Source organism: Scatophagus argus, chromosome 16 (assembly GCF_020382885.2).
Source record: "Scatophagus argus isolate fScaArg1 chromosome 16, fScaArg1.pri, whole genome shotgun sequence".
Lineage (NCBI taxonomy): Eukaryota > Metazoa > Chordata > Actinopteri > Scatophagidae > Scatophagus > Scatophagus argus.
The window spans coordinates 21,391,548-21,412,897 of NC_058508.1; the positions used below are offsets into that span (position 1 = coordinate 21,391,548).

Consider the following 21,350-nt stretch of genomic DNA (forward strand, 5'->3'; position numbering starts at 1 on the left):
CGTCAGTGTGTTGTTAGCAGGATAAACTCCTTGCTGGTTTTGGTGTTTTCATGGGATTAGTGAGAGAATCAGAAGACGTCCTGATTCTTCATTGTGTCTCGAGCATATTGAGTGCAGGGGAGAAGCTGCCCTACATTTCACATCAAAATGTCACTCCGCTCATAATGTGCTGTGCGGTTTGGCCTCTGAGCGGCGGGAAGCCCCATTATTCCAAAGTTTTTACTTAAAAACGAGTGGTGATTAATTAGGAAAGATGGCTCTCCGCTTCCGCCAGTCTGCTTCAGTATCCCTCCTCCTTCTCGCTGTCCGCCGCGGGGGGGGGGGCATGTTTATACAGCAAAGCCAAACTCACAGACTCGATCAGAGAGCAGAGCCGTTTCAAAGACGGTTTGATCTTCTTTAGATTTTGATAAACATGACCAGAATGTGAGCAGTCACATTACATTATATATGTGTGTGTGTGTGTGTGCTGATTATTCCACATGTAAACACTGGACCTGCTGTGTATCACTATTACAGCTTGTGTCAACATGTAAACATAACCCGGCATCAATCTTGCACTCAGCACAAGTGGACAGATCTATTATGTTAAAAGCCCATTTGCCCGACATATTCTTAGCAAAGATGGCCTCTCGCAGTGGGAGGAGCCTCATCTGGCCTGTATTGATAGGCGTATCGATTGATCGATGCTCCCCGGTGATTTATTGATTCATCTCAGTTCCAAATGAGCTACGAGTGCTTTCCTGCCCAGAGGAAAACAACCGCACTCTCACACAAACCCCCGTAATGAGAACTCAGCTGCTTCTTTGAGCCGCACGGCACCGCGTACGTTCCCAATTTGATCCGTTTTATTTTTCGGTGGTGGTGGAGGGGGAGGGGAGGACGAGGAGAGATGCAGCTATTTGAAACCGAAAATGAAAATTGTTGCGTGGTGTTGTGCTGTGAGATTTAGAGAAAGATTCACTCAGGCAAAGCACTTTACCCCATCACTGTACAAAGTCAATCTCCTCCTCCTGAGGTTTTAAGAAGAGTTTCGGGGCGTCCTTAGGTAGTTAAAAGTGCATCGACTGTGGATGGGGCTAGTGGGATGTGTAGATTAATGCAGTGGAAAGCCATCCCTCAAAGTGCTTAGAATAATTAGAGTCAGGCTTCCAACAGAATGGGCATGTCACTGGAGGAAATTGTATTTTTATTTACTGTGTCGGGTCTCCCTTGGCCTCCCTCTCGCTCTGTCTCTGCCTCTCTCCATTTGTACGACGGTGGAGCTCGCCGTTTCAGGAGCCGGGCGTTTCTCAAAGTGTCTTAAAGGTGCTGTCAGCGAGCCGTGATGCATCGCTCGGATTTGTATCTCTGCGCGCTTCCACGTGTGGGCGCACACCATTTGTATTCAGGAGCGGAGCCAAGTTCTGTAGGTGTGCGTGTTCACCTGAGCGCCAGAGGCCGCAAATACGTATGCAAATGTGCCGCATTCGCGTTCGTTTGTTCTTTTAAATGTGCATCCGTGTGCGGTCGTGTGTTTCTCTTCAAGGCCGTGCACAGTGCTGTAGAGTAGTGGCGTACATTTACACAAGTACAGTTTTAAGGTACTTGCACTACACTTTTGGTATTTCCGTTTTGTGCGATTTTATACGTTCACTTTTTACTCCAGTACTTAACAGCTGCAGTAACTGGTTAAGTATTTTCATGTGTACTTGTGAGTAAGATAGATCACTTTGTAGCGATTTTTTTGTTGATCCATGTCATAAAAAAAAACCCACACACGGAAAAACTGCTTTCATTAAATTCTGTAAAGCAGTAAAACATGAATACTTTCTTCATGAACCATAAAGTGTGAGCTGAGCATACTTTACTATTACAGATGAATTTGAGTACATAAATAGAATAGAATAGAATGCCTTTATTGTCACTACACACATGTACAATGAGATTAAAAGTAAAATACGCCCTTTTTTATGTATTATGTACTTGATATGGGTACTGTAGTATTGCTACTTTTCCTTTCAGCAGGACCTGAATGCTTCCTTTGACTCTGCTTTTGTGTGTGGGGATGTGTATTAGTCATAACATGTTTATTCAGTCACACTGTGAGGACTCGCCTTCCTTATGGGGACAAAACACCGAGAGTCCCCACAAGGTAAAACTTTCATATTTAGGGGGGAGACCCGGTCTCAGGTTACGGTTAGTCACGTATTAGTTTTGGTTAGCGGTAAGTCAGTGTGCATGTGTGTGTGTGTGTGTGTGTGTGTGGTCGCTGGCCTGCACACCACAGTGTTGAGGCATTTCCCACCTCAGTGCAGTGCAGTGGACGCTGGTGGACAGCGAGGGGGACCATTGATAAATTGATCACAGTGAAATTGTGGAGTAGGGAGACATGCTCTAAATCCCTCCCCCCATCGCTAAACATCCCACACACACACACGCACACACACACACACACACACACATGCACGGCTCTGGCATCAATTATTGTGGATTGCGTGGTTGACAGAGTGTAAACCAGGTGCCAGCCCTCAATCCAATTAAAGAGATTTAATTGGAGAAAATAAATGGAGTGTGTCCGCAAAGTGTTGGCTTACCCCGCATTTAGCAGATTTATTTTTTCACCTTTTTGAAAAGTAAGGTTTTGTTTATGAAAGACCGATTGAATCTAATAAAGCCTGAGGGCTGTTGCCTTAGCCGGACTGCCTCACTCCACAGGTCAGTAATGCAAACAATCCAATTTCTCCCGTCTGAGAGCCGCACTGGCACGTAGAAATGGGATTATTATCTAAAATGGGCCCAGCAGGTGTTTCAGAGGTACAGTGCAACTTTAGGAGGGTGATAGCGCTTCACGGGGTCTAGCCTTAAATTCCCACAGATACTTTTATAAAGGAACATCTCACAAACAAGCTGCCGGAAAACCTGCCCGTTAGCATTATTACGGCAGATCGGACCTCATAACGGGGCAGTTTCCCGAAGCGATTTCCTACGCGTCAGTGACTCTCAGTCGTCTCTCTGCGACAGCACAGTTTGAGGAGTTCGTGAAGCTAAAGAGAGATGTCTGAAGCGGTCAGGTAGCTCTCACGGTGGTCCCGACTTTTCCACACTGAGCTCTTTTCTATCCAAATTTGTCCCCGGGGAAAAAGAGAGTGTGGCTCATCCCCCGTCGCCGTCCCCCCTCCTCGCCGCCTCACGGGGGACAGACATGCATAATTCAGGATTGTTATCTGTCTGCTGCTAACCCCCTTCTTCTCCCATACACACATACACACATGCACAGATCTGCAATGAAACACTCTGACTGCACATCAATGATTCAGCCACATAGCCCCACCAACCACCACCACCACCACCACCACCCCTCCGTTGAGGGAATCATATGGAGCCGACAGGGACTCCACCAGCATGCAACTTCCTATAATTGGTATGGAAAAAAAGTGCGAGTGGAGGAAATGCTGCATCAGGGATCTGGTGAGAGCTGCATAGGTGTTCAAACAGCCATTCAGCAGTGTCAACCAGCAGATGGGTGGCTGGCTGCGTGCGTTGGCCCACTCGTTAGCCACCGGGAGAGGAAATCGGGGACAGGAAGCGAGAGGCGATGTGGCGCTGAGGGGTTTTAAGAGGGAGAAAACACTTCAGAGTTTGGATTCATGTCTGTGCGGAAGACAGATCTGAACTGTCTGAAATGCAGCAGCACTGGGACGGGAGACGGCTGCCTTAGCCTTCCTAAAAGTAAGTAAATAAATAAATGAAGCCCTCCCAGCTTCCTGCTGCTAGCACCTCCGCTTCCCAAGGTTGCCCCTGCCTCTTTATCGTCTGCGTTTTCTTTCTCACCGCGCTCACCTTTTTCTTTCTTAAACATCACAGGAACAAATCAGCAGACAAGCGACTGTACAAGTTTTCTCAAGCTTTCAAGAATTACCACCATTTCATCATGGATAATCACAGTTAATAACCCTTCTCATTAAGGAGACGAGAATCACGGGTCATTAATATTGTTAATATCTTCTCCCTTTCCTTCTTCTCTTCCATCTCTCGTATTCCTCCTCGCTCTCCCCCTCTGTGTGCCAGAGGGAGTGGAAACAAAAGGATGACTAAAAAAGAGCTTAGCGCGACAGTGATTAACCGATAAGGGTAGATGGACTGTGATGAATCAAAGTTATCTCTCAAATCTTAATAAGTGGAATTAGCCCCTGATTAGATGAGCTTTGGCTACAGCGGGGAGCAGTCGGCGTTTTCACTTCAAAGAATCCCGCCCATGTAAACCTGTCCCTCCTTCCACTGCCGAGCGAAGACTCAGAGAGGCAAATAGGCCAACGGAATAAATTACAAAGGGAGTCATGAGAGAGCAGAGCGGATGACGAAGAGGCCGAGTTACACCTGTCCTCCTCCCAGAGTTTGCTCGTCGTTCAGTTTATCTCTCTTTCTTCAGTTTTTTTCCCAACATGCTCGGGGTCCGGTGGGAGGCGTCAGAGTCTCCGTGACAGGGTCATAATGAGCGCGGTGCTCTCCTTCATTTGCATATGTTTGCCATTGTCACAGCGGTCAAGGAATGTCATGTCGAGATTCCTGCATGCTTAAGTAATGGCATTTGTGTCCCCGCGAGGAACTCTGGCCCCCGTATCATAATCCCAGCACATGGCGGGAAAAAAGACTGAATTAACATGACAATCAGCTGATTCTAAAACAAATGTTGGCATTTTTTTTATCCCCTGTGGAATTTCAGAAGCTCATCTGCAGTCTGAAGAGCAGCACGCCGGCACGACGACCACGTGGGATTGATTTGCGGGTTTACACGAGCAGAATGACAGAACGTCCTACTGCTCAGTTATCAGTTCTCATTTCGCTCTTTATCTTAGTGATCGATAGCAATTTCAAAAAAGTCGTTCAGTTCGAGAGGATTTTTTTTTTTTTTTTTTTTTTGCAGTGGAATAAGTCTCGACATCACTTTGTTCGGACAACTTTAAAGGCAGAGAGGTAGACGAGAAGGTTCTGCTGGTGTGTTTTTGATGGGGTCAGGTCTGTTCTCCGCCTGTGGATGAGTCCAAACACCAAACTGGATGCATCCCACAAGTTAATACAAATTCTGACACCCAGGCTGGAGTAATTAGTCCCAGATGTAAATATCTGTTATGCAACAAAAGAGGCAACGGCACTGAAACAGACAATTATCTCCTCTTATGGTGTTGGCGAAATGCTCTGAGCCCAACCATGTGTAACTGATGGCTTTTTTTCACAGGGCCTCCGGGCTTATTTGGATGTGTTTTTTGTTTATTTATTTATTTATCTGCAGCCCCCCCCCCCCCTCGCTGTGCAGAGCCTGAGCCCAGACTGAGCTGTGGCTGAGACAGACAGGTTCATTACATGTCACAGGAGTTCAAAGTGATCCTCTGTCTACTCTGTTTATTAAGTGGCGCTCCAGCGTCTCTGAGGTATAGTAACACTCGCAGTCGCATCGCTAAGAGCAGCCCCATCTCGGCACGAGGCTCGGCGTGCAGCGCCCTCGCTGCAGTGTAATGAAGAAATCAGCAAGGGATTGAGGAAAATGAACTCTCTTTCTAATACCTCCATCCAAGGCCGTGGAGCAAATAAGTGCTCCCAATAACGAGGAAGAATCACGTTAGAGGGGATGAAACGTATGTGACATGTGAAAACGATTAAGCCTCTCGGAAAAGAGCGGCAGAAACACGCACAAATTCTAAATTGACTTGGACGCGGGGCGAAGACGCCGAGTGTTTATTTTCATGAATTGATTTTTCCTCAAATGAGGTGGAAAAATGGAAAGAGAGGAGTTTGCAGGGGAGGAAATGTGAGACAAAACAATAACCCCTCTCCCCAGTCTATTTGAAATCATAAACCTACTGTAGTGGTGATGAAGACCAGGCTTCTGTTGAGCGATGGGGGTGTGTTGTGAATCTGCATTAAACAGGGCTGCTTCGCTCCCTCCCTCCCTCCCTCCCTCCCGACATCGCGCTGTAATTGGTTGACTGGGGGAAGGGGAATAGCCGTTGCACCAAATATGTGCCTCATCATGAGAAACTTGGCTGAAGGTGTTTTGTTTTGTTGTTGTTGTTTACCTCTTCTGAGTTTCCCTTTTCTGGCTCACCTTGGCTTCACTGTGTGGCATGTGGTTGTAATTAACACATGCTGCAGCCTCTGGTGAGAGTTAACACAGAGACTTGGAGTAAGATCATGTGGCTCGCCTAATTAAAATGGACCCGACTAGACAGCCTTTATTTATGCGCCTTCAAGACAAAATGAATGCCAGTTGCCTGTGGAAATCTTCTCGGGCCGTCTTTTCGCCTGCCTGCCTGTCTCTGCGCGGGGCTACAATTAACCGAGCATCAGCAGCAGAGCCGGGGACAACAAGAGGCTTTCATGCAGCTGCCTGAAAACCACTCAGTGTTTCGTTCGTGTTGCATCAACTGATTGCCGTGCGTTGGCCTCCGCTGAGCTGCGTTACACTTTTCACTATAAACTCAGCTTGAGTTTGTGCTGTGACGGCCCAGCGGGATTTGTCACAAGTTTGCCACTGTCACTGTCAGGCGGTCATTAAAACCAAATGAGCATTGTTCTAGAGAGGAACGCTGAGTGCACGATGAAAAGCTTAAGATTAAATTGGAAAATGTTATGTCATCTGCACTCCGACAAAGCAAGCTGCTTGTGTACATTTCCTGTGCAGGAATCAGACGCCGACGCTTTATGTTAAGTCAACATTAAAGTATTCATGCTGTTTGGATTATGCAGAAACACTGCAGAGCTGTTCATAAATCTGTTTGAATTGCTTAGTGTATAGAATTGCTTGAGACTATTAGTGTCATACAGTAGGATCCATGGAAAGCAGGAAGGCCGTTGCTGAAAAATGATCCCAGCTGCGTGTGACCGAGCCGAAGCCATAAAGCTGCCCACTCCATCACGGCCGGGATTGCAGAGATTGATCAGCCCGCTCCCATTTGAGTGATTTCCCTCCGGATTCAATGCAACGCAATTAGTCGCCTGCCGTATTTTGCCTTTGCGTTGCTCTCTGACCCCTCCATCGCACGTATGAGTCAGTGCAGCACTCTGCCGATATGAGTTCCTCCTAACAGCTCCTGTATTTGCACAGCCCATCTCCTCTCGGCCTCTCAACACGGTCCCTCCCGGCGCCGCTAAAGAGGATCACAGATTGCTGGCGAGCGGCCAAGCTGTTGTACCTGCTGAGATGGAATATAGCCTTGACCATCGACGCCGGGGTTAGCACCAGAGAAAGTCTCTCTCCGTAGCGCCGGGAGTTTCTCTCGGCAGCGGGCATCGCCACGACGCCATCCTGACCTCTTGGCTCCTGACGCTGACTGTAAACACAAAAACACTGCTCCAGAAGTGATCTTCTTAAGTAAGGGTTTCCAATCCAATTTTACACAGGCAGAGTGCTTAAGATCAGAGATAGTGTTTTTTATTGTGCTCTTCAGTAATAGCAGTAGAAAGGGTGAAAGGAGAGATGGAGGGAAGGAGGGAAAGAGGACTGGAAAGGATGGGAGATCGATAAAGGTTTCTCTCCCTGCCTTTATTCTTCGTCGTTGTGCCCATGGGGACGAGGTTTAGGTGGCTCATGGCAGTGAGCCATGGAGGGAGGGGGGGAGGGGGGGCGTTAAAGAGCCGCAAAGGGACCCGCTCTCTTCCCATAAACAGGCCTGCAGGTAGAGACACTCACCAGGATCCCAGTGCAACAACAACAACAACAACAACAACTCAAAGAGCTTGTTGGCAGCCATAATGAACAGCAGTCACTTCCAGTGGAATGAGACGTGCTGCGTACCTGACTGGTTTGTCACGGAGGGCCTTTCATTAGGCACCACGGATTATCTTGACGACGGCGAGTCAGCCCGAGCGAAAAGGGCGCGTGGTCGCACTGGGACGAGCACAACTCCCCTGATTTGCATGGGCCTTTTTTCTTCTCCCAGTTCATTTCCAGTCGAATAACTCGTTTGTCACATACATCAGAGGAAGGCGAAGATCATACGAGAGCTAGTGTTACTTTGTGTTTCGCTAATGAGGCCTGTACTCTCCGCCCCCTTGCTTTTTGCCTTGCTGCCCTTTGAAACAGAAGCGACATGGTGCTACAACATTCTGGTAGTTTTCTTTCTCCCAAACCGAGCTCCAGGCTGTTATCCCGTTTGTGTGTCACTTTTTCTCTGTCGCAGTCCTTTGCTCTTGTTTAAGGCTCAAATAGCAACAGACCTGACACAGATACACTGGACCGCGTGCCCTGAGAGTGCAACAATTCACATTTAGATTCACATCACACAAGCGCACTTGAAGTCAGAGGATGATTTAACAAGTTTAGTACAACGTGTCATGACTAATGCAGAACTGAGGCCTGAAGAAACAGAACAGTAACCAGTGCTGCCACTGAGGAGAGTAAACTTCATCATAGATTTCCCTAAACTAAGAGACTGTCAGATACGCAGCCGAGGATCCAGCAAATGAGAAACGGGCTCAGCAGCAATCGCAGGCAGGACAGTAAGAGCTCCAAAATATTCATTTTCTCACTCATGAACTAACAAGGATAACTTCACACACACACACACACACACACACACACGGGCTTTTGTCGTACGGTTGGCTTATATTCCTGTGTGACATTAGGGATTAATGTGTGCGCTCCAGCTCGGACAGGCAGTGATGGAAACATCACTCCCAACATGGAGGTAATTCTCACCTGTTTTATGGTGCAAAGCAGAAAAGTTCTGTGCTGAGATTCAACAAGAGAAGATGTGAAAAGTAGCCAGCATGACTGGCCTCTGTGTTGTTTTCCTGTGTTTGTGATGCTGAACGTCACTCGTGTGTGAGGTTACCGGCTTCTAAAACTCCTGCATTTACTTGCTAATTCTGGCGTAAAAACACTTCAGACTGAAGACAACCTGCTGATTCTGCACATACTGTGTGTATGATATGATACTGAGTCCAACATTTTCCAACCCAAGTGGGTTTTTACCCACGTCTGAACGCCCCCGCATACGCGCTCTTGATTGATGCCCCATCGTTATGCGTGTGTTCGCGGGCATGTAAAGACACTCAGTAACTCCTCAGCAAGTTCTTCCAAGCACCCGTCAGGAGCACGGACAAAGACCTTGACAGCGACTAAACAAAAGACGTAACTGAAGCTTTGATCTCCTTAATGCCGCGAACAGTGTTTGATGTGCAAACAGTCAAACGCAGCACCGCCGAGCTTCCTGTCTCTGCTGGACGGTCGAGCACCAGCGTGTTGATGGTTTGCACGGGCTGGTTCAAAGGGGGGCTCTGGTGGTACTTTCAGCTGTCGTACCAGGAGGTGCATCTTTTTTTAGGTAACCAACCCCATTCTCCTTTAAAATGGGCGCTTAGAAGTCGAAAATTGCCAACATCAAGAGCTTCCTTGAATTAGGATGCCCTGCAATGCAAGTGTGTTATATAATGCCATGACTGGAGGGAGAGGAAAAGTAGAGCACAGGGGTAGAGATTAAAAAAGTTTTTTGCATAAAAGGGGGGGGTGGGAAGAGATGAGCATGAAAGGGAAAGGGGGAGGAGGGGATTGAGGGAGAGACGGGAGGAGGCAGGAATACATCCATCCATCCATTTTCTATACCGCTTATCCGTGAGGGTCGCGGGGGAGCTGGAGCCAATCCCAGCTGACTACGGGCGAGAGGCGGGGTACACCCTGGACTGGTCGCCAGTCAATCGCAGGGCCAACACACAAAGACAAACAACCACACACTCTCACACTCACACCTAGGGGCAATTTAGAGTAGCCAATTAACCTAATGTGCATGTTTTTGGTATTGTGGGAGGAAGCCGGAGAACCCGGAGAAAACCCACGGCAGGAATACAGTAAAATGAAAAAGAGAAGGGGGGGGATTAGGTCACGCAGGAGTGAGGGTCCACTCTTACAGCCGAAGCAGCCTTGAGGCTTCGCCGGCTGCAGGAAGCTGGTCAGTCCTCCTCCTCCTCCTCCTCCTCCTCCTCCTCCTCCTCGCTCAAGGCTTCTCTCTTTTTTCATTTAGATAATGGAGCATTTCCTTAATTGGCAGAGCACAGTTTAGGCCGAGGTTTGTTTGCCAACACGTCAGAGTAGAATTATTTCCACCACATTTACAGCACAGCGTTGCTCAGCTCTCTCATTAAAACCAGAGCCTCCTCCTGCCCAGATTCTGTGGAAAGCTCCAGAAAGAGGCCAAACAGCACGGCAGCAAGAGAAAAAGTGAGAGAATAAAACACATTTATCTCCTATCTCACCATCCCCAGCCAGCTTGTAAAGGAAGAGACAGAAACTTCTCTATCTGTTTACTGTTATTGTTTTTCTCCAATCATAAACCCTCACTTCTGGCTGCTATTGTGTGCTTTTTCCTTCTGCTCTCTTATCAAAAGAGCTATGCACTGTGCTCGCATGATTTGTATCTTTAAATCTGATTGAGGGTATTTGCAGGGGTGTTATTGGATTTCAGTGTTATTGTCTCACCTTTTTCCCTCTGCGTTTTTAATGTTGGGATGGATATCCGCTCCAGTAGCACTGATCTCACTGTTCTGCTCATTAGTCGGGATTCGCGAGAGCCTGGCGCTTCGCAACAATAAGACACGCACTTCTGTAGTCCGGCCATTACTGAGTTTAACAATGTGCACCAGCCAGAAAAGTCCATTATTTCTGCAGCTCATCATCTCAAGCATCCACACGAGACAAAGGGTCTGTGGAACTGCTTCATTGCAAGGGGCCATCTATCACTTAAGTCAGGAGCAGAGACTAAAAAACATGTGCTGGACTTTCACCAATAAGACGAGAGCTCAGAATCAAACTTTCTTCTGGGTACCCACTGAAGCGAGTCTTTAATGGACTGACAAAAGGCGGCGTCACAATTAATTTTTTGTTGCCAAGGTTCTTCAGAATGAAAGCCGGCGACTTTGGGGCAGACGTTCCAGCACAGCCGTGTACCCCTTCGTCAGCACCACCACCCGTTAAGGTCCAGATGTGCTCGTTTAAACTTGGGTAACCGCTGATCAAATGAAAGAGGACGCAATAGTGGACGGTTGCATACAGTTAAACTGTCAGTGTCTGGTCAAGTTTGGATTCGTACTATAAAGCCACATGGACAAACGACAGCTGGACTCGCATTTAGTTTTCACACACTCATAACGCCTAAGTTAACTGTCACAGCTGACTCGGTATTTTTTTAAATCAAATTAACCGTTCTGCTTTTTTTAAACGCGCTGAGCCCCTCCGCAGTCTGTCCCCGGTTGAGAATCGCCGCACTAAGAGGCTTCAAAGAGCTCTCAGTTTGCCACTCGTGTTGAGAAACCCCTGCGACAGAAACAAAAGCAGGGACAGGAAGCTCACAAAGCGAGACGCTGGGACATTTTCAGCGTAGGGAAGTGGAGCTCGCTGGAGGAGCAGCTGCTACTTTAACAGACCTGCCATTGAAATCAAAGGCCCTAATCAAAATTTTATCAATTAATTGATCTTTCCTCTTGTGCTTTGCCACGAGTGCAATTGAGATTCCCCCTGACTCTTGCCCCTCCAACAGCCAGCCGTGCTGTACCACGTAAACTGTGTTCATTAGCCATGATCAAGGAATTCTCTAATCTGAGCCGAGATGTGGTGTGATGGCTGTTTCCCCCCTGACTTAGTTGGTTTGCAGGACAACTCTTCCCCAGTTGCTTTCTGAATCGCGCTGGTGAACTCGCACGTCTTTCACGCTGCTTGTACAATCAAAGTGTGTACTTTAACTTTGATCACGGCTCCAGTTCTAACACTCGCCTCCTGTTGTGTGTTTCTCGCAGGGTAACCAAGAGGCCACCAACCCCCCAGAAGCGATGGCCCAGCCGTACACTCCAGCCCAGTACCCGCCTCCCCCACAGAACGGCATCCCCGCAGAGTTCGCGGCGCCGCACCCGCTTCCAGCGCAGGACTACACCGGGCAGAGTCGGGTTCCTGAGCACGCCATGACCCTGTACACGCCCACACAGACGCACAGCGAGCCGGCCGGCACTGACAACAGCACGCCCGCCATCACCGCCACCACGACCGCACCGGTCAGTGTCCTCCATCATCTGCAAACACTGTTCTCAACACGCTGTCAGCAAGTAAAATACATTATTTCTATCTATTATTATATCTCTCACATGACTCTCATGAGATGATGTTTACTGTCGCTCAAAGGAAGTGTTTGTTTTGTTTTTAACAGCTGTACAAAACAGCCAAAGTTGTGATTCTAAACAAGGAAAGAGAAAAGAGTCAGCGTGACAGGAAGCTCGATCTTGGTTTGTTTCACTGGGGGAAGTTGAGGCTGGAAGAAGTTTGCTCTTTTCCTGTTTAGTGCCATGAAGCAACATCTCTGTGTTGCACAGAAACGCACAACATTCACACAATCCAGCTCAGCGCTCACATTCAAAGCACCATTCAGCCAGTTTAACAGTGAAAGTATACGGCCGTAAAATTCCCACAAAATGTAGAAATTAAAATGGAAATGAATTAATAATAATTCCAGCTCACTGCATCAATCAGAATGTTATACTATTACACATACTTCATAAACAAGTTATGTCGAAAGAGCACTGAACAAGGCTGACACTTCAATCATTTGTAAATTCATCCTGTTGTCTTCTGTCAAACTGCGACAGGACAGAACGAAGGTCCAAACTCATCATCATCGTCATTTCAGCCCCTCTAAAGTGAATATTTTGTCTCTGTACGCCTTCAGTGACAAGCTTGACATTTGTGGGACAAAATGAGACATCTGTCATCATATCTGACCGGACAATCGATTAATTAAGAAACTGATGCACAGAGAAATGATGAAATAATTTTTAGTTGCAGCCCTGCTGGCTGCACCCTGAGACTCCCGGCTTGTAGTTTACGTTTCATTTCCTTTCGTCCTCGTCTGTTGACACCCTCATGTGAAACGACTTGACCTGGGAGTTACCCCCACGAGAGGCAGATGCAGATAAAACGGAGGACGACTTAGCTTCAAACTTTAGAGACGGATAATGCCGACCGAGATGAAAAAAATAAGACCTTCAAACCCCCTTTTCTCCTGTAGCGTGAAAACACCTGCTGGGAGAGGTCACGGCGAGGCCGCCGCTCTCCTGAGACGGATCTGGGTCACTCATAAAGAGCATTGTTAATAACTCCATTTTCCCAGCCTCACAATTACCGCATGGCTGCGAACATTTGGCGGCAGAAAAGTGCTTATGCAGCACAGGCAGAGCAATAGCACCGCGTGGCGTATCATCATCGGCCTGTAATGTAGCAATGTTTGATTTGAAGATTTGTGTGACGCTCTGCAACTGCTCCGTGGTTATGAGCCGCACTTACAGTAATGGCTGACACACACAAGAGAGTTTAAAGTGAGGGGAGACTTGGCAGGAGGCTCGGCCCCTCCTCCTCCTCCTCCCCCTCCTCTCCCTCCTCCCCCTCCTCCCCCCGACACTGTACACCACTCCTCCGCTCGCTATCTCTCGCCGTCTCCCCTCACTCTCTCCATTTGATTTCATTTCATCTGTTCGCCCGCTGTGAAGAAAGCCCAGAGATGGTGGCCATGGAGAGATGAGAGCTCGCCTTGGCTTCACTTCCCCTCTTTCCTCCATCTTCACTCTCCGCATCCACGCTCTCCCCACTTCCACCCATCTTCTTCTGCAGCAGGACGGAGGGATGAGATTAGTGGGGTGTAAACAGAGAGTCTAATCCTCGGGGGCCGCTGGTGTAGTGTCGCCCACCGCTGTGTTTCCCAGCTTTAATGACAGACCCAGCCTGTTTGCTGTGGGTGCCACAGACGGGCCCGGGTGCCTTTGATTAGGGCACCCTGCAGAAACACAGATTGAGGGAGCAGATCAGCGACTCCCCCCTCCTCCTCCTCCCCCCGTCAGACACCCTCCTCCCCGGGCTCGACTCTGCTGCGCTCAGCTTCTCTACCCCACGACAACGCTTTACTCTGCACATCTTCTCAACTTAAAGACTTAAAAAGAGTCGAGAGAGAGAGAGAAAATTCAGTGACAACGTATGGATTCTGCGTGAATTCCCTGCAGAGAGCGCTGAGAGTGTGTGTTTTAATGAGGCGCAGGGACTCTTTCCCCTCTCTGTTTCAGCCTGTGTCTACCAGTCGCTCGTCTATAGTGGGAAGGTGGCGTTGTCCAGAGCCAGACCTCTGGGACCTCGCTCTGTGCCATGTTCAAACAAGCTGACTTGAAAGCAGGCGACTTGAGGAAGAGAGGCAACCCCCAACTTTTCTCCAAATCCTTAGAGATGAGGGTAGCAGAGGGCTGCCAGCGAGCTCTGCTGGAGAAAAAAACCCGAGCTCGTTATCTGGCTCGGTTCAAATAGTCTGAAGTTTGGTTGAATTTCATGAGTAATCATTCTCTTTTCAGATAACAAATTAAGGCAGTGGCGTTAGGGCAGCTCTCAATTCCAGATTTTTCACAGCCCGTGTCAGCTGCATGAAGACTTTCCAAAGGGTATTCTGGGGGACTGTGATAACACACACACACACACACACACACACACACACACGAACACACGAGGGCATGCAGAAAACACAGGCGAGCACATGCAAACATTCCTGCACATGCACCCGCTCAGCTCTGATGGGTGGTGTAGCTTTCAGCGGGGCTGCTGATGGCAGCATGTCGGCCGCCATCAAAAAGGGAGTGACTGCACTATCTGCAGGCAGGAGGAGCCACTGATCCCCCCACCCCCACCCTCCAGTCCTGCCCCCAACTGTATGACCATTTGTAATAACTCTTCTGGATGATGATTTGAAGGATAAGACTGCTGTTATTCTAGATTTCCCTTACTGGCAACAAATCCCCTGAAAAGACCAAAACCAACAACAGTGTCTCACATGTCTTCACTTGTCTGCAGCTCTCACTGGCTCCTACAGGAGACATAAATCTTTAAAAAGCAGCTCACAAACATACAGTTTCATTTTTTTAAAGGGTTCAGTATCTTAACACATCTGCTCGTTGTAGTTTTTATCAAACAAACAGGCGAAAATCAGGCTTTTTGGGGGGGGGGGGGGTAAAATCAGCTCTTGTGTGTGTGTGTGTGTGTGTGTGTGTGTGTGTTCATGGTAGTGCATCAGTGTGCGGCTCACTGATGTGTTTTTAGCAGATCTTGAACCACAACACAGACTTTTGGTTTTTTGAGGCGACGTTAGAAGGTTTTGGTCTTTTGATGGGATTTGTTGACTGTAAAAACACCTACAGAAGGTCCCCACACGTATCGTTTAAAGTTGAACTGTTTCAGGTTTATTTCAAAGACGTCAGATTTGGTCTCCATGTCTGTTTAACATGGGTCTAAATACTGCATCACCCATGAGCCTGAGCTGCCGCTAATGTCAGCATCCTGTGGGACCAAAACGCTGCGTCATAGTCTGAACTCGTCCCAAAGTGACCCGGGATCTGAAACCTACCCTCAGTGGTGGAAAGTACCTGTGTGTACTGACTGAAGTACTGTACAAGTACAATGTTTAACACACTTTACTTCTGAAGAGATGAACACGTTAATGCATCAATAATTATAATCCAATAATATAATATAATATAATATTCTGATAATGGGCCATTCTGCAGAGGGAGTACTTCTACTTTTGCTACTTGAAGTAAGTGATTCTTGTACCCCAGTGGGTACTTCTGCTTTTGACTGAGGGAGAAACTGCAGAGTAACTCGACCAAATGAAAAAGAATTAAATGTTTGATTTGATTAAAAACTACGCCCACACACCGAGTCAGCTGTAACGATTAATGTGGCCTCCGTGTGGTCGTGGCACAAATTCAGACTTGACCGAGTGGAAGTAAACGCTGACAGTTTAAGAGTGTGAAAGAATGTAACGTGAACAGTTAAATAACATCCAGTTTGAACAAAACTGATGATCACCTGACAGGTTTGTGAGGGCAGCAAACAGTTTGGGAACCACTGATGATGATTCCAGTACTTTGGTACTTTTACAGAGTATTTAATACTTTATTCCTTTCTCCTCTGGTGACGTGTCACACTGGAATTCACCGTACGAGCTGTAGTTTATTTTCATATCTTTGACTTTAAGTTAAAAACAGACGTGTTTTAATATTCAGGTAGGAGAGTTTGGTGTCCATTTCAGCAGCTCGCCGTGAGCTAACATGCAGAAAATGAACGTGACTTTAACTTCAGCTTCACATGAATCAGGGAGGAGGAGGAGGTGGGGGAGGTGATGGTGGGGGTGGCCCCTCTGCTCCACACTCTCTCAGGTGATGGAGGAGATATATTTGCAGCTTCTTTAGAAAACGAAAACAAACAGAGGAGGACTGGGAGAGGAAAATAATGAATTAAAGCTCAGGCATTATAATTCTTGTGTGCGAGGACTCAGTATCCCCACCCTATTTAATCGGATGTAATCTACCTGCTTGGCAGCATTCCAATCAGATAGTTTCAATTATGCTCTTGTAATGCCACTCTGCGAGGAGGGGGAAAGTGCTGAGCAGAGCACTTTGCAGGCGATTTGCAAATAACAGCAAGGGAGTCTTTTAGAGAAATGACTGAACAGGAAGCCGCAGAGTTGCCGGAGCTGACAGCTCTCTCACTCTCTGGTTTGCTGGCTTCGGCGGTGACGCCGTGTTTTGCATCCCACCTCCTCCTCCCCGTGACAGCAGCTGTCGGGACAGTAAAGTGCCGCTGAAGGTGGCCTCCTATGGTAATACGGAGGTAATTATTTTCCACTGCAACACCACCGTCTCACAACCAGGCAGGCAGGCAGGCTGGAGCCTCGGGAGCAGAGCATCCCAGATCTCAGTGACACTCCGAGTTATTGAGTTAGTAGGATGCAGTCTCTGGTGCTTGGGAGTCAGCAATTCGGTATTTGTGTTCTCCATATGTGTATTTGCCCCCAGTGTCAGCGCGCTGCCGGCCTGTCTGAGCGCCGAGTGAAAGTTAATCTGGATGTTTGCAAACACACGACTGCGCTCGCCGTGATAAAAAGCCAGACAGACAGAGCTGGAGGACAGAGGTGCTCAGTAGTCTGGCAACATACGCTAAAGGTCGATAGTGTCATGTGTGACCGATGAAACAGATTGACCCACGGGGCTCTGGTACCTTGTCACCCTCCACGGTCCCAGCATCTGTCTGCAATGTGTCACCCCCGGGGCCCAACATGGCTACTCAGGCTATTAACCTCCAGCACACGAGGACACGGCAGAGTTAAGACCCCTCCGCCCGTCTCTCTCTCTCTCACAAATCCACTCCGTACCAGCCGGCCCGCCGGCTCGGTGCATCATCCGGCTCCTGTGTCCTTCGCCACTTGTTGACCTCTGGTCCAGACGCCGTCAAGCGTGGGCGGGACTTCGGTAGCTGCCGCCAACCTGTCCTACCTGGATGGCTGCAGGGGAGACAGAGTGGGACCTTGAATCAAACAACTGTCACTGCTAACAATGTATGTCACCATCTCGGAATGGGCCATAAAAGCCAAATAAATGACGGCCATTACAGTGGAGATTGTGATTATGATAATGAGAATAATAAAGGCGATCATCATTACGATCATGATGATAATGATAATACTGTGATGATGAATTATAATGAATAAATCCCTACCCCATTTCCTAAATGGTGGGAAATGTATCACTAAGAGTGGCCTGCAGCCATCTGACAGCCTCAGAGCAGGGTTATCTGTGTGTGTGTGTGTGTGTGTGTGTGTGTGTGTGTGTGTGTGTGTGCGTGTGTGTGTGTGTGTGTGTGCGTGCGTGCGTGTCATCTGAACCATTTGTACTCTGGTAACAACCTACTCCCTTTTCACGTCTGGATCTCAGTACAAGATTGTGTCTGTGTGTGTGACTTCCCAGCTGGTGTATGGTGTGTGTTTGCCATGCTCAGAGAGCACTTCCCAGGAGACCTTGCAGTTTACATATCACATTCAAACAGCTTTTGTGCTCAGTATCTGCCACTTCCACTCTCTCCTTTCTCATCCCCACCACCTCCTTTCTGTCTGTCGTTGTTCAGTCCCTCTCAGAGTCACTGACAGGGATGTCATGTGCAGGATGGAGGCCAGAAAAACCACAGCAGTGCCTGTTTGTTCAAATGCTAAAAACAAACTTTATGTTTTCCTGATGAGTGACCTCTTGTGGTCAGGAGAGTAACTGTATCCCTCTCTCAGAAACCAAAGTGGTATGATGCTGTGACAGATGTGGAGAACATCTTCAGGGTGAACTGAGGCAGATCAGAGCTTTGGTTTGCTGCTGATTGCGTTTTCCTTTCGCCACGGCCCAACCGGTGCCTTTAAAGCTCAAAATAAAAACTCAAAAATAAAATACAAAGCTCAAATTAAAAACATCTTGTTTGTTTAATCCGCAAATAAAATGTAAATGATTTCGATGTCATTTCTCTCTCTGAGCAAATCCTTTAGCTGCTTAAACTCCTGTCCCTGCTGTGTCACGGTCCTCGTCGAAGCCGCTGTTAACCACCTCCTCCGCTAGCGTACGGCAAACTGAGCTACAGGTAGCTATAGCGACATCCAGAGGTTACTACAGTTACTGCACTGTTTGCAGTGGGCAGTAATTGATGGTCGCTTTGGTGATCTGCTGCTTCCTACAATGTTGGAGCTGCCTTTGAATTCTGGCCATATTTTACAAGTTGGCCCTTTAACCGCGGAGACAGCAGGTTAGAGAACATGAATCAAACCTGAGTAACAGTCAAATGACTCTGACAAATGACCTATTTTTCCCAATATGAGGATATTATAGACTTATCCCTGAATGGTGAGTAAAAGAGGGGATAAGCTGAGCTGTTGACCAATGAGGTTTTGTCCACAGAAAATATATCAAAAAAAAGAAAGTGCCTCAAACACAAGGTCCATCTAAACAGACAAGCCGCCAGCACCCTCAGTGAAATCCATCACTGCTGTCACCGAGAGAAACAAGTGGAATTTGTCATTGACATCAGACACGTCATTTATATAGAAATGTCAGCATAGCATTCGCATAATGATGGAAACAACAACGCTGAGGGCTTTGGGCCTCGCACTCTGATGGCTGTGTGCAAACGTCACCAATAATGTGTCTTTAGTCTAGACGTGTCAGGGCTCTGTGGGATCTATATCCACGCCTTTTTGTCAGCGCCTTCAATCTTCCCCTGTTGCTCAAGAGCTAAGTGCAAGAGATTAATAAGTGGATTTGTAATGCACAACCTCAGGTTTGACACTATAAGTCATCGGCTGTTTATCGCTTTGGCTTTCTCGGCAGATTGAAAAATGGCAGACGCTGTAAGTTAGTTAGCCAGGCCTCCCACACCCACCCTCCCGTTTCACCCCCCCGTTTCACCCCCCCTCCTCCTCGCACTTCAGGACCGGGAGGTACAGTCTACTGTAGCAGCTAATGAGCAGCTTGTGTCTTCTCTCTGTTTGTTTCCCTCTGGCAGACAGATGATGTGACGCAAACAGAGGGCTCTCAGCAGCTCCAGCTCCAGCACTCAGACTCTTCAGAGAAGCAGCAGCCCAAAAGGTTACATGTCTCCAACATTCCCTTCCGCTTCCGAGACCCTGACCTAAGGCAAATGTTTGGGGTGAGTACCTTCAAGGAAAATTCCTGTTTATTACAGCATGTGTGGTGTGTTTGTGGGCTCGGCCTTTCCGTCACGTTAGTTCCTGTGATCTGGGAACACAGCGACAACAAACGCTGCAACAAAGTCTGAAGCACAAGCATTCAGGTGGTCGGGTGGTGAAACTGATTTGTTGGTAATACAAACAGCACCTCCACTAACGAGCAGCGGGGTTAAATCGCACAACAAAGGCCAGGTGAGGCGACCTGAGGTCTGGTTAAAAGACGTTTTAAGCAGCTCTTAGCCAACTGCTCGACTTGTTTGTCAGACTTGTTCTTTTCAGCAGGGATGTCGTGTTTCCAGATCTCAGAAATTAGCTTGGTGAGAACAATGTTAATTCCTTTTTTAAAATTAATTAACTTTTAATTACTTCTATCATTTTGGAGGTTACACACACTGAGTGGTCAGCTGCAGACAAATCAGATTTCATATCAGCATTCCAGATATTCTCTCTTTCTCCCTCTGTCTCTCGCCCAATTAATGAGGCAATGAATGGTTCAGCAGCTCACTCCTGTGCCTCACAAAAGCCTCAATAAGAATTGAACCAAACATCCCCAATTCAATAACGATAATGGATCTGAATGGAGACGATTGCCAAAAATGTACTTTAAATGTTATGCACTAATTGGACCATTAGAACCCAGAGGCGTTAATTCTCATCTTTATGAAGACAACATCCAGCTGATATTTATTACTCGAGAGGCCTGGCTGTGGCTTTATAAATTACACACAACATGGCTGCTCTCTCCCTCTCTCTCTCTGATTGTTGGCTTTATTGTTCCCAGCTCTGGTGCAGGTCGTGTGGAATCCAAATCGCCTCAGTAATTAGCTCGGAGGCTTTGTGTGCCTGGCCGGCACATGCAGATATACGATACCGCATTGATCGCAGCCCACCCAGTCCCCCTCAATCACCCTCCTCACCCACGTGGTGCCCCGCCCCTCCTGTTACACGCCCCTTCCCTTCTCAGCGGTTGGCATAGCAGAGGATTGTGGGATTGATTGTCTTGGGTAGAGCTTGGCAAGGAGATAGCTGGTCCACTCCACCCTCTGACATGGCCTCCACAATGGGCCTTTGTGTGATCAGCGTGTGCAAAGCCTCATCCCTCCAGCTCTAATGGCTTCTGGAGCGCCACCGGCTCAATACGCCATTACTGCTGCGCATGAGTGAAACCCACAGACATGCAGGCAGGCAGAGTAGAAGGAGAGTGCTACACGGCCCACTGGAGCAGGCCCCTACAGCACGGCAAAATCCCACCAGGAGCTCCATCTGCTCCTACGCGACACGGAGAAACCCTCTCCGGTGACGGCAGCAAAGGTTTCACCACCGGGCGCCCTGAAACAGGACGCGACGGCCTGAGATGCACCCCGCAAGCCACAGGATTAAGGGTGTGGGGAAACCTGTGAGCCTCTAACGAGGTGCTGAATGAAGGGCTCATTAGGACGACCACAGCGGACCTTAATCAGTAATTAGAAACTGTGATCTCTGAGAGCTACCGAGTGCGGGGGAAATGAAAACACTCCAAGTGCGAGAGAGCGAGCGATCGAGCGAGCTGTATGCGGCGCCCATGCTGCGCTGCTCGAGGGTGCCCTCGTTTGTGCGGCTGGCTTCTTCAGCAGTGCTTCTCCCAGTGCATGTAAGGGCTCTCACAGCACACCCCGGAGCAATCAGGACCTCTGCCCCCCCCCACCCGGCTGTCACACTGACTGCTGTGTCTGAACATGGCACTCCACTGTTTGAATACACAGGGCTGCTGCAGCGTAATTATAGGTTTCCGAAGAGCTTAAAGATATTGAAGCTAATCAAAGG

General features: G+C 48.0%; 1 protein-coding gene across 7 annotated transcripts in view; it reads left to right on the top strand.

Annotated features, from left to right (window-relative positions):
• rbfox3a (RNA binding fox-1 homolog 3a) overlaps positions 1 to 21,350 on the top strand; it is a 450,354-nt gene that overhangs the window by 401,762 nt on the left and 27,242 nt on the right. For all 7 annotated transcript variants that reach the window (XM_046414287.1, XM_046414282.1, XM_046414288.1 and 4 more), the window contains 2 exons: positions 11,767 to 12,018; positions 19,364 to 19,507. In XM_046414287.1, the coding sequence (XP_046270243.1) occupies positions 11,767 to 12,018; positions 19,364 to 19,507 (396 nt within the window). The remainder of the gene's footprint in view (positions 1 to 11,766; positions 12,019 to 19,363; positions 19,508 to 21,350) is intronic.